Genomic DNA, 14,920 nt, shown 5'->3' on the forward strand with positions numbered 1-14,920 from the left:
TAAGGTTCTCTGTATATATTATTTGTATTTTTTTTCCTAAAATATAGATTCTTTTTTTTTATATGTATTTTGAAATGCATATATGCATGAACATTTAGGTTAGATGTAATAATATTTTGATGAATGAGCATTTGAAAAATAAGAGTAGGATAAATATAACGGGATAATTGTAAAAGAAAGCATGGGGTTAGATGCAGAGAAAAACAAATTTGACCTTATAGATGTAGAACCCAAAAGCATAGAATTTTATTATGACAGCATAGAAAGCTTCGAGGAATTTGTTGAAAAAAAAAAAAAAGTGATAGAAAAAAAAGTTATAAAAATAAAAAATATATGCACAAAAATTCAAAACATAAAAATATTCGAATCTGAATCGAAATATTTAAAAATAAAAGGAATAAAAAAAAAAAAACTTGCTCCAGGTACTTATGAAAAAATACTAGTCGAATTTTCATTTTGTGATATAAATATAAATAAATATAAATATGAAAAAATAAAAAATATTTTAGATATAATAAATAATATAGAGGGAACTATAAATGTGAAAGTACAAAGTGAATACACAACATTGTATATTCCTATATATATAAAAAAGAAGGTTCCGATATTTAAATTTAATAATATATTTAATTTAGGATTATGTAAAACAAATCTAATTTATGATGTAAAACTAGAAATAAAAAATGTTGGAAATAAAAAAGGAACTTTATGTCTAGACAATATAAATAATGAAATGGTTGAAAATGATGGGAATAAAAATAGTAATACTATTTCGAATGGTAATAATAAACATATTGTTGAAAATAATTTGTTCATTTATTTTGACAAAAGTACGATTTGTCTAAACCCTAATGAAACCGGTACAATTAATATTAAAATAAAAAATAAAAACGAAGAAAAAATCCAAAAAACTTATAAAATAATTACACAAGAATATAGTTACTTTTCTCAAACTCCTAAAAATTTAACTATTATCGCATTTTTTATAAATAGCCAAGTATCATTTATATATGATAATATGAAAACAAATCAAATAAATTTGAATTACATTTATTTTGGAAATTCGAAAAGAATTAATGGGCAGATAAAAAATGAAAATCAGTATCCAGTTATTTGTAAATTAAAAAAAACTGAAGTTAAGATGTTTTATGATTCTAAGGAGTTTGCTTCCCATGCTGTTGACAGAGGTGTAGATGTTCGTACTCTTTTGATGGGTAATGAAAAAGTGAAAAAATGAAAAATGCAATATTATTTATCAGCCGTTAAACCACCTCAAATAGAAAAAACAATGTGGGTTTACATTTTATTTTTTATTTTTAGATTTGGATAATTTTCCCGAATTTGATATTAACAATGATGAAAAGAAAAAAAGTGAAGAAAATATTTTAGATGTAGGCAATAATTTAAAAATAGAAGAAAAAATAAAAATAAAGTTAGAGAAACAAAATGATATTTATTTCATAGACAAACAAAGTTGTACTGATATTTTATTATATATCGAAATAGAATCATGTGTGGATATTTTAAATAAAATTGATAAAAATTATTCATATATGTTAAACTACCCAGTAATGGCAGAAATAACAATAACTGCAAATAAATGTGATGAAAAAATTGTAGAAAAATATAAGGGTATTACTAATAAGAAAAAAACAACTATTGAACCAAGAAAAAATGAGAAGGTTGGAAAGGTTCGGAAAAATGAAAAAAATGAAAAAATTTCAAATAAAGCGTGCAATGACGATTGTGAAGAAGATTTAAAATTTTATGTATTTTTTTGTTTAACATTTCCATCAATCGTTTCAAATATGTATTTTTTAAACTATGATATGGTAGGGCAAAATGAAGAAAAAACATTGATTTTAGAGTTAAATAATTTAAATAAATTTCTAAAAATAAATTATAATTTTTCTAAAGTTTCTCATATATATCTAAATAAAAAAGAAGGTGTTATAAATCCATTGTCTAAAGATATTATTTCTCTTAATTTAAAATGTAATGTAATTAAAAATATAGATGAATATTTATATTTATTTTTTTGTAATAAATTATATTTTTTTGTGTTTTTTGTAAAAGCGCAAATCATAAAAACAACATCAATAGGAAGATCGATAGTTATAAAAAATGAAAAAATGATAAAACAAAATAATAGAAACACAATTGAGTTAGAAAAATTTTCCATTTCCAAAATAGGAGATGAAAATTTAAATGAAGATATAATTTATGAACAAATTTTAAAAAAGTTAGATTTAGAAAGAATCGACAAAAATTTATATTCATTAGATGGTAAATTAGACAAATATAAATATAACGAAAAATTTATGTCTTTTTTAAAGGAAAATAAAAAAAAATATAATGATATATTAAAATATATGTATAATAAAAGAGATGAGAAAAAAGAGAAGCAAGGAATAAAGAAGCCAATACCTGAAAATGAAAGAATTAATAATATAATAAATGATAAATTTATATATATAAGTGATAAACAAATAATAAAAAATGCCAACATGTTTATAAATAAATCTATATATGACGAAAAAAGGAAAACATATATTGATATGAAAAAGAGAAAAGAAATAAAAATATTTAATATTAAAAAAAGTAATGAGAAAAAAGAGGATATTCAATTAGAATATAGTGATGTATTAGAAGAAAACCAAATTAAAAATCTTATTTTTGATAAAATAATTTATTTTAATTATGTTTTGTTTAATCAAGTATATACAAAAATGTTTAATGTACATAATACAAATGATGAATGTAATATAAAAATTAATTTCATACATAGTTCTAATTTAAATTTAGATAAAAATTTATTATTTATAAAAGGAAATTCAAAAGAAATGGTAAAAACTAACTTACTTTTAAACTTACCTATTATAAAAACAGAAATGGAGAATTGGAGCAAAACAATAGACACTAATGAAATAAAATATGGAAATATTTGTAATGACGAAAAGAAAAATTTTCAACTTTTAACAGATCATACATTTAATCCAAAAGAGAAAAATAATTTATCATTATATGAGACAGAGGAGTTTTCAAATAATAAGAAAACTTATTTATTTGATCATAAATATTATACAGAAAATATAATATTAAAGATTAATGATAATTATGAAGATATGATAGTTGTTAAGGGAAATATAATACTTTTAAATATAGTCATTAAAATAAATACATTATATTTTTATTTTAAAAATTCAGACATATCTATGTTTTGTGAAAATAATTTAATTTTATATAATCCCTTTAACATTCCCATTCCTATCACACTTGAATTCTCCAAAAATATTTTTGAAGCAAAAAACAAACTTGTTGTAAGAAAAAGAAATAAAAATAAAAATTTGTATATCCATGTTATTGTTTATTTGTTTAGTTAGTATATTTAAATCTAGGTGTTTTACCTTTTCAAAATTACAATTTTTTTTTTTTTTATGAAAGATAAACCCTAGTGAATATAAGACTGTGCCAATCAAATTTATAGGAACAAAAAATATTGAGCACATGGATAATTTTATTAATTTGTATTTAGACAATAATAGACTTTACAAAAGGTAACATTGAATATATATATTAACAAAAAAAAAATGGATATATAAATAATAGTTTTCCTAAATATATATATAAAATAATCTTTATTAATTTTAATTTTTTTTCTCTTTCTTTTGTCTTATTTATACAGAATAAAATGCATATTTGATATAAATAAATGTTCTTGCAGAATAAATGTAAATGAAATAAAGTTTGAGAATATAATTTTAAACAAAAAATATTTCAAGCATTTTTACCTGACCAATACAGGTAAAAAAATAAAAATAAAAATTAGTACTATTAAAATGGTGTAGGTTTGTGTAGCTAGTTTAGTATTTTTTTTTTGAGAATTATTAAATAAATGCATAAAAAATAAAATTAGCATTATTTTCTAAGATTAAATAATATAAAGAATAAATTTTTTTTTTTATTAAATATATCAATTACTCATTATTTTTTTTTGAAGGCGATATTCCGGTTGTCTTTAATTGTGTTGCCAAACCAGATTGTGTTAATATTTATTATAAATATAATTATGTTAATAAGAATGAAAGTGTTAAAATTATAGTATCAATAAAATTGAAAGAAAATAAACAAATAAAAGATAAAATAATTTTGTCTATTCGTGGGTCTGATAATATTATTATTCCTATTATTGTTACAAAGGTAAATAATTTGGTTGTTTTAAATTAATTACTTATGAAATAAGTTATATCACAACGAATGTTAAATTTATGTTTTTATTTGAATATATTAATAATTAAAATTATGTTTATTTTAGGTTTATTCAAGCAATTTATTATTTCTTAATGACATTAAAATAGACCAAGAAACAAACGAATTAAAAAGGTATGAAATTAATATTGTAAATAAAGGAGGGTGTGAAGAAAATGTGATTTTAAATTTAAGTGAATTTAACTTTTTAAATATTGAATTAAATAAAAAAACAGAAAAGAATAGAATAATATATAATAATAAAGAATATAAAAATGTAAGAGATATGAAAGATGATTTTATGATTTTAAAAAAAATATTTAAGACAGAATATGAAAATGTTATAACCAATAAATGTGTAAAATATTATTTTAATAAATTAATAGATTTATATAATTTTTTACACAATTTTAGTAAAAATAAGTTTAAAATTATATTTGTAGAAAATAAAAATAAGGATATAAAAATAAATGAGAAAAATATGTACAAAATAAAAATATCACCAAAGTGTTTTGTTTCCTTATATATTCAATGTTATTATAATAATATAATAAAAAAAGAAATAAAATTTAACAAAATATTATTTGAAAACAAATGTTTACATGAATTATCAAATGAAGTTATAAATATAAATATTCAAAATAGCCAATTGAGTATATCACCAAATTTGCTATTTTTTCAAAATATTATACCTTACAATTCTGAACGAGCTTTCATAACTTATTATAAAAAAGAAGCAATTAAAAAAATAAAATTAAAAAATAATTATAGCTACCCTATTAAATGGAGAATATTATTATATGACAAAAAACAAAAAGACAATTTATTGGAAGCATTAGTTCATAATTTTGTAGAAATAGAAAGGAAACAAATTATGAAAAATAATGAAGATAGTAATGAAAAAATCGAAATAAACAAAGCACTTCCTAGACCGATTCAAAAAAAAGATGTTAATATAAATTCAAAGAAAGGATGTATTCAAGAAAATGTAGGAAATAAATCGAATGAAAGAATTGAAAAAATGTACGAAATCGAAATGAGTGAAGAAAGTGGAATAATAAAAGCAAATGAAGAAATTGAAGTTGAAGTAAAATTAAAAAATTGTAAAGATATAGGAAAATTTGTAGATATATTGGAATTAAAAACAAGCGTTGTAAAAAATGAACAAGCAGATAAAATCTTTGACGAAAAAAAATATTGTATATATATTTTATCAGTATTTGAAATTCCTAAATTATATTTTGACATTACATATATAAATATAATATATAATAAACTAAATGATACATTTACTTTCCCTTTTAAAATATATAACTATGGATATAGTTATGTAAGAATAAATTACAAATTTGAAAATTTATATACAGATTTTTTTTTTCTGTCATTAGATTTTATACAAGGAAATGAAATCGACATAAAAACAAAAAAAATTAATGTAGAGTTAAAATGTAAATCAATTAAAAATTTAAAATTTAAATCAGAAATTATAATTAGTATATTAGATTATGATATTTATAAAATACCAGTGTTTATAAACATTGATGAAAACATTGATTATTTTTTGGAAAAAGTAGAATATGAAAAATTTGATCCATTAACAAGTCAGGTAAATAATTCTAATTTTAATGGATATATGTGTAAAGAAAATTCAAGATCAAAATTATCTGAAATAATAGATGAAGTAGTCTGGACAGATAAAAGGTTTAACTCTGATACTATTGTTAATGATAATAAAATTGAAAATGATAAAATAAATTGTGCAACTGATTGTAGCTATAATGAAATAAAAGAAATGGACAAAAATAAAGCAAATAATTATTTTAAAAATGTAAACGATAATTATCATATTTCCAATGTTAGCGAGCAAAATAATGAGTTACTCTCTTTTTATTGTAAAAATATATGTATAGAAAATTGTAATATATTTAAAAAAAAGTGTATATATAAAAATTTAAAAATTAATAATATAAGAAATGTATATTATAATAAAGAAAATGAATTCATTGAAATAAATGAAATACCAAAAGATTATGTTTTTGTATTTCTTCAAAACATTCTATTAAATAAAAGTTGTTCTCCTACGTTTTTAGAAAATACTAATGATTTGTTTTTATTTTTTATTAATTTGTTAATCATTTTTTTTCATATATATCCAAATAGAAATATATATAATTTATTACATGAAATTAAAATATACCAAAATATTTCGATGCAAAACTTTGAAAAAAATATATTTATCCATGAAAATATCCTTGCAAATATAAAGCAAATTTTAAAAAGCTTAAAAGAGGTATGTTTGATAATTTAAACATTAGTTATATATATTTGTAGATACAAATAAAAATATGACTCTTAATTTTTTTATTTAATTATTTCTCTATATTTTATATTTAAATTTTTCATTTTTTATGCACATACTTTGAAATATATTTTTGATTTACATTTTACAACCAAAGAAATTGTTCAATTTTGTCTAATTATAATTGCGTATCTACATATTTTTACACACACACACATATATATATATATATATATATATTTATTTTTACATTTTTTGTAGGAAAAACTTTTAGTGAATCACATAATTTATGAAAATCTACTTCCCATAGATTTATACTGTTGTCATATACTGGATAAAGTCCCTGATAATTTTTACATAAAAAATGTGAAATATAAAAGAGATAGTTTTGAAATAAAAGATATATATAATTTTATTAATAATAATGATGACAAAATATTATATTTTGATCGAATATTAAAAACACATTTAAAGGTATTTAGCTATTCATGGATTACAATTTTTTTCGAATTATTAAATAAAGAAATATTTAATTGCGTTAATATAGAATCGTTATATAAATTGAGAGGAATTAAATTATGCAATATAGAAAACAAAGTTCATGAAAATATCAAAATACAAAAAATAAATTTTTTAGTTATTTTAAACAAAGAAAACAATGAATTAAATAAACATACAAGTATGTTAGAAAATATCAGAAATAAAACAAAAAGAGAAAAAATAAATGGGGATCATAATATTAATGATGGAAATAAAAATATAAAATTTGCTCAAATTAATGAAGAAAAAAAAGGGAAAAAAATAAACAAAAAAATTAATAATATTAAAAATGGAGTTATAAAGATAAGGAAACAACCAACTACAATAAAAAAAATGGGTACCAAAAAAAAAGACCTAGATTTAAATTATTTCAATTTTTATGAAAATAATTTAATTGATTTAAAATATTTGGTTAATAAAATAAACAATTTGGATTTATGGAGTGATAAAGGAGGCGATCAAAAAGAAAAAGAAAATAAAATGATGTTAGAAAAGTGTCAAAATAAAAAAAAAGACACACACAAAAAAGAAAATCAAATAGTTAGCACCAATCAAACAAACATCTCTAAATATTATAAAAATGTTGAATATATACTTTTTGAATGGCTATATTTTCATTACAATAATGTGTATTATAATAAGGTAAAAAATGAACAATACATATTTAAGAATAAAGAAAATGAATATGCTAAAAATGAAAGCAACTCAATTGATGATAATAATTGTAATTCTAATAAATTGAATGATATGCAGAAAAATGATGATAATTCTTCTGAATATATGAATAATGAAAGTTCATATAAAAATTTGGATAAATCTAACTTTTATAGAGAAGAAAATAAAAAAAAATATATTGTTAGCGAAAACAAACTGAAAATAACAAATATATATAGTTTAAAAAATTTAGTGATTATATTATATACAATAATTTCACACATACCATATTTTTTATTTTTTAAAAACAAAATAAAAGTAGAATGTAAAAATAAAAAGGATTACATGCATAATATTGATATTTTGTTAGTAATTTTAAATGAAATCAAATTAAGTAATTTAATAACTAGACAGGTTCTTATCGATTTTAATTATATTCACATATTTTTATTTTTAAATTGCTTATATTTTATATTACCAAATTATTTACCTAAGTATTATTTAGATGTCGATGATATTCAATCTTATAAAAGTGATCGAATTCTAATAAAAGAAGAGATTGTAAAAAAAAAAAATACTAAAAAACATAAAAAAAATGCCGATTTACACAAAGACAATGAAGGAAAAAGAAATCTTAAAAATAATAATGACAAAAGCATAGATCAAAATGAAAGAATAATATTAATATATAATTTAAATAATAATAAATGTAGATATACAGTTTTCTTAATAGGATGTAGTAAATATGAAATCGACAAAGAATATATAGAAATCGATTCTCATAAATCAGAAGAAATTAAATTAAAAATAGATCCAAATTACGACAAAGCAATATTAAAATATGATTATAATATTAACATAAAATTCCCATCTTTTACTAAAAAAATAAATGATATTCACAAAAAAGACAACTTGTTAAGTCATGAAAATATTAATAATATTATACCTTACCAAAAAAATACATCAAATTTTGGAGACTATCCTTCTATATCTTCTTATTCTATTGATAGTTTTCAATCTTCTTCATCTTATGATGGAATTCAAAATGTTGAGGAAAATAACAACTATGAAAATAATTTTTGTCATAATGAAAATTATACCATATTAGTATTACGAAAAGAAAGGTAAATTTTTTTTTTTTTTCATAATTTATTGAATTTTGGCTAGTTCAAAAAAACTAGCCAACGGAACAGCTTTTGCACACACCTTTTCCACATTTTTGCTTCATGTTTATATTTTTCTTTTCCCTTTTCAGCAATTTTTTCCCAGGAGATAATGACGAGGAAAAATTTATTTGTATTAAACTGGTTGAAACAAATAAGAACGAATTAAAATCCGAAATAGTGAGGAATAATAGTAATTTATTGGTGGAAGGAAAGGAATGGAATAAATTGAATAGCAATTTAAAGTTTGAAGAAGGGAAGGTGAATATGAAAAGTGCTAATGGAGCAAATTCATCAAAAATAAACATAATGTTGAAAAATAGTGAAATAAAATGCTTTAACATGAGGGGTAAAATATATGAAAACAAAAGTGTAGAAATAAATTTAATAAACGATATCTCGAAAAAGGTGGACATAAATATGAATATGTATCATATATATGTTAAAAATTTAAGGAGTGAAGAAATTAAAAAGGGAAATTTCTCTATAGACATATTAAATAATAAGAATAAAGAAAATATTAATTATAAAAATAAAAGCAATATTAATAGAAACATAAATGAAGAAAAATCATACAACCAATGTGATGTTTGTTCTTTACTTAATTTTAATTTAAAAAAAAATTTAAATTGTGATAAAGATTATTTTAGTTGTTTTTATATAGAAAATATGAAACCATTTGTTAGCAAAGAAAATGAGAAAAGAACAATCACATTACATTTTTGCCCATTTATAGAAGGATATTATTTATGTTTTTTACTTTTTTGTGCTAAAGATATAAAGACAAAATGTGTAATATCAAGTTGTAAATTAAATTGTTTATTTTATATTAATAATATAAAGGAAGAAGAAGTTATAAAAATAAACTCTCAATTATCAAAATTTTCATATCAGATAAAATTAACTCCAATAAATAAAAGGTTTTTAAAATGTATACAATTTATTTTATGTTATTTAAACAAAATGGGTAATAACGTTTTTTTAAATTACCTAAAAAGCTACCTAAATTATATAAATAAAATAAATGACAAATTTTATATAATGTGTGATAAGGCTGGTAAAACTGGGATAAAGGAAAAACTAGGATCTTTCCAAAAATGTAATTATAATGATTTTTTAAATAAAATGAATGAAAATGATTTATGTTTAGACAATTTTTATGATGAAATAAAAGAAAAAAATAACTATTTATATGAATTTAATATAAATGAAGAAATTATGGGTGTATATGAATATAACATTGTTTTGATGACAAATAAAGAAATAAAATATAATGAAGATGTAAATAATTCTATACAACCATTTGGATATGATAAATTAGAAATATCTGAAATAAATGAAAATAGTGCATATAATTCATGTAATAAATTGTACAAAATAATTGCAAGCATAAATAAAAAAGAAAATAATAATATTATGAATGTAACATTTAATCAAAATGCATATTTATTATCAAAAAAATATGTGTCTATATATAATTATACTAATAATAATTTAATATATAAATGCTCTAGTAGCGAAGTATTAGATATGAATAAAAATAAAATAGATTACAAAATATTTCATTATGATGAATATATTGAAATAGATAAAGATGTCGAATCATTTAATTTTGAAATAAGATGTTATTCAATTGTAGAAGTAACATGTTCATGTTTTATAATTTTAACTAATGTACAAAATGAGAAAGATGTAATAAAAATTAATGTAAAAGCAAATATTATGAAACCATACCCTAAAGATACAATTCATTTAAAAATTTTAAATAAAATGAAAAAGGCAGTAAGTATTGAAATTTATAATGAGTTAGATTTTCACTGTGAATATAAAATTTATTCAGATTTATCAATTATATTTGGGGATCAAAAAATAGAAATGCTTCCAAAGCAAAAGAAGGTTTATACTTTTTTTGTTAGAAGCATACATATAGGGGAATTCATTGGGTGCATTATATTTAAATGTTTTCGAATACTAGATGAGAATAACATAAAGGATTCTAGATATATGATTGAAAATGATTCTAATATTACATCTAAAAAATTTTCTTTGGTAAATTCCTTTTTTTGGTATAAATTAAAAGTTACAGTAGATTTAAACAAACCGATCAATGTTTTAATGCTCGAAAGTAATATAGGAGATGTGTTAAATAAAGAAATAGTGTTAAAAAATAACGGAAATAAAAAAGAAGAATATTTTTTACTTTTATATATGAATGAATATATAGAAAAAAAGAAAATTGAAATATCAGCAAAAGACGCATATGTATACACAATAAGATATGCTCCAAAAATACCGAATTATTTTGATAATATTGTAAAATGTGAAAATGAAGAAGATACGAAATATGTCAATTTTGGATTAAATGAGGAAAAAGAAAAAGCTTCAAAATATAATAAAACGAAAAAAACTGAATGCATGGGAAAGGATGAAGTAGAACAAAATGAGAGTATAGAATTTGCAGACATTTCAAATGAGTTATCAAATTTTTATTTCCTTCAAAATGAAGAGGAAGAAATAAAAAATGAAGGAGATTGTTTGCAAAGAAATATGACAAAAAGATTAAATTTGGAAAAAAATGAAAAAAAAATATTTGAAGAGTTAATAAAGTATTGTGAAAAGTATATAAATGTAGATATAAAATATACAAGTCATAATATTGGTTTTTTTTTTATATATAATAAAAATGAAGGTGTAAGTTATTATATATTAATATTATTAGCTAGATTTCGAACTCAATTAGATATTAGCAGCTTTTCTTCATTATTATCAAAATCTTGTTTAATACATTTGAATTTCGAATTTTCCAACAAAAATAAAAGATATGTAAACAAATTAGAAACATACCAGACAAACACAAGTTATTATTATAAAATAGGAGAGTATATTGAGGAAAGTAATATAAACATAGATGATGTAAAATTAAATGGAATAGATAAAGATAGATCATACAATTGTATTGAGAAGTATAACTTAAATAGTGAAATTGAGTTTTACAATAATAAAATTGAAACAAATGATTTAGATAAATTTTCTAATATTCCAGATTTTGAAAAGATGAATAATAATGAAAATAAAAGTGTTGATGTGAAAACCCCCAAAAATATAAGACACAATATAAAGGGAATATATCTAAGTAACAAAATAAATTATAGTATGATAAATTGTGATAATAAAACAGCTGGAAGTTATATTTTAATTAAATATAAACCAACTGTTGGTACCTCACAAGAATGTTATATTATAATACGAAGCGAAATATTTGGAGATTTTATTTATTTTTTAAAGGGTGGGTATATAGAAGAAAAAAAAATAAAAGAAAGAATAGTAATACATAATTCATTTTGCTTATATAATTTTAATATCAATTTATTTAATCCATTTTCTTCAAAAATATATGTAAAATGTATGCTCAAAGCAGTTAGGAGTAAAAACCATATGCATAATGATGGGAATGAAATAAAATGTCTAAAAATGTACAAGGAAGCGAGAAGTAAAGATATTGAAAATGAGAAGGAACTGAAAGAAAAAGTGATATTAAATACGAAATATAAATATTTTAAATTATTAAGTAATGAAAATTTTAAAATAAAAAAAAGAAAGCACTTTTCTATTTTTTCGACTTATTTTTGCAAATATGCAAAATCGATGGAAAAGTTGCTAATATTATTATACCCTATACATAATAAAAGAAAAGAAAATAAGAGTAAGCAATATATAATATATGAATATGAGTTATTTTTTAATAATACAAAAAGTGAATTTTTTCCTGAAAAATATCGTATAATAATGGATAAAAAGGAAGAAGAAAATAATTTAGACAATATCGAACATATTTGTAGTAAACAATTGAATTACATTTCAAATGAAATGTCAAAATGCTCATCATTTGGTTGTAATGATATAGAAGATTTGGGGGTAGTTAAAAAGGATAGTGAATCAGAAATTGCATGGATTGAAGATAATTTAGAACAAGTTGAATCGGATGGTTATAGTACAATAGAAGTAAGTTCTAAAACAAACAACCATATACTTTATTTAGACAAAGTAAGCATATCTGATTCATCAGAGGTAGGAATAGAAGAGTGTTATGAAAGGGAAGTGGAAATGAATAATAAGTTTCATAAAAATGGAGATGCGATAAATAACAAAGAAGTTGTTTATTCTGATGGTAAAATATTTATTCAAAGTATTTGTATGGTTAAAACTAGTATGAACATATTTATAAATAAAAAAAATATTGGAGAAATGGAAAAATATTATCACACAATAAAAGAGTTAGAAAAAAAAAAACAGGAAAAAAATATTATGCATCGAAATATTTTACTGGAAAAATCAAATTATAAAATATTTTTTCTAAATCTAACAAATTTAAAAAGTTCTGACAAGATAGAAGAAAATTGTAAAGACAATTATGGGAATGAAGTTTTAAATAATATTCTTTTTAATATGAATGAAAATATATTAAATAATTTTCTTTATATAAATATAATTGAAGATAAAGAAAGTTATTTGGTTATCAGTTTGGAATTATTAGCAGATATTCCATTTCATTGTAACTTTTTTGTAATGATTAAAAAAGTGGAAATTAAGGAAAAGAATGAAGATGTATTAAATGTGGAAAATGATGAAAGATATCAATATGAAAATGATGATAAAATATTAAAAGTTAAATCAATAAAAAGTGAAAAAATAAAAGAATTTGTAACAATTGAAAAAAATTATATATTTTTAGAAATATTTAACTATATCAATATATCAAAAAAATGTATAAATATATATATAGATAATAATTTATATTCAGAAACAAATTTAAATATTTTTTATAAGAATAATAGTGATTCGTATTTCGATGCTTATATAGTTGGTTATAATCAATTACGAGATAAAACAAATTCAGATGGAATACATAATTATAGTATTATACCAAAACAAGGAATATTAAAATATAATAGTTTTAATAAATTTATGATTACTAGAACGAATAAAATAAACATTATGGCATTTAACAGTTCATTTTTATTATTAATTAAAACAGAAAACAATATTTTTTCTTATATAATTTCTTCGCATTTTACACCTTCCCATGAGTTATATACTGAGGTAGCTTATTATATTCACGACATTTATTCTATCTTTATGCATAATACATTTTCAAATAAATATAAATACAGTTGTTAATTTGAAACTTTATTTATATATGGAATTTATATTTTCTATTTTATTTTAAGAATGAGAAAAATATAATACGAGATATTTTAAAAGCGAACCGCACAAAATTTAGCATTTTTTTCAACGAATTTAAACAGGTAAAAAATGGGAGAAAAAACGGAAAAATGAAACAATTTTAGCAATATTAACAAATATATATATATATATATTTTTAATTTGCAGGAAAAAAGAGAAAGTAGAATATTTAACAAAAAAGATGAAATAATAATTTATGATATTTCAGAATCAAATGAAATACAAAGTGGGTAATTTCTTTGGTCGAATATATTGCGCATGCACTTATCTAAATATTATATTTTATACTTGTTTGAATTTGAATGAATTTAAACTATTATAATATATATGCGTGTAATAACGTTTTACACTAAAAGATGGTTTGAGATTATTTATTAGTAGATGACGTTTTATATTTTCATTTGTGAATTATATATACAAAAAAATATATATTGTTTATGAGCTTCTTTTTAAATGTTTATTTTTAAAATGATATGTAGAATACATGATATAGAAAACAAAAATTATGGATATAAGGTGCAATGAAAGCTACGTTACTTCGACAATTTCGAATATTGTAAGCATTAAAAAGAAGGAAATAAAATAAATAGGGAATGTATATTTGATAATAATATGATTAGTTAATAAACTGTGATATATGTATGAAATAATTTAATTTTGGATTTTCTTTGTATCATCCCTAATTAGTTGAATTGGGGAATATATAATTGTATTTATGATTAAAAAAAAACTAAATATAATATATCAATTTGCTAAATGTATATTCGTAATA

General features: G+C 20.0%; 1 protein-coding gene across 1 annotated transcript; it reads left to right on the forward strand.

Annotated features, from left to right (window-relative positions):
* Nucleotides 1-181: 181 nt before the first annotated feature.
* Nucleotides 182-14,382, forward strand: PBANKA_0720100 (conserved Plasmodium protein, unknown function; the record flags this gene model as incomplete). The annotated part of the gene is made up of 10 exons (XM_034564116.1): nucleotides 182-1,214; nucleotides 1,321-3,320; nucleotides 3,445-3,557; nucleotides 3,686-3,804; nucleotides 4,001-4,200; nucleotides 4,316-6,538; nucleotides 6,809-8,865; nucleotides 8,997-14,004; nucleotides 14,133-14,210; nucleotides 14,296-14,382. The coding sequence occupies 10 exons, from the start codon at nucleotides 182-184 to the stop codon at nucleotides 14,380-14,382; spliced, it is 12,918 nt and encodes a 4,305-aa protein (XP_034420945.1).
* Nucleotides 14,383-14,920: the final 538 nt, after the last annotated feature.

The sequence above is a fragment of the Plasmodium berghei genome, assembly GCF_900002375.2.
Source record: "Plasmodium berghei ANKA genome assembly, chromosome: 7".
Taxonomy (NCBI): domain Eukaryota; phylum Apicomplexa; class Aconoidasida; order Haemosporida; family Plasmodiidae; genus Plasmodium; species Plasmodium berghei.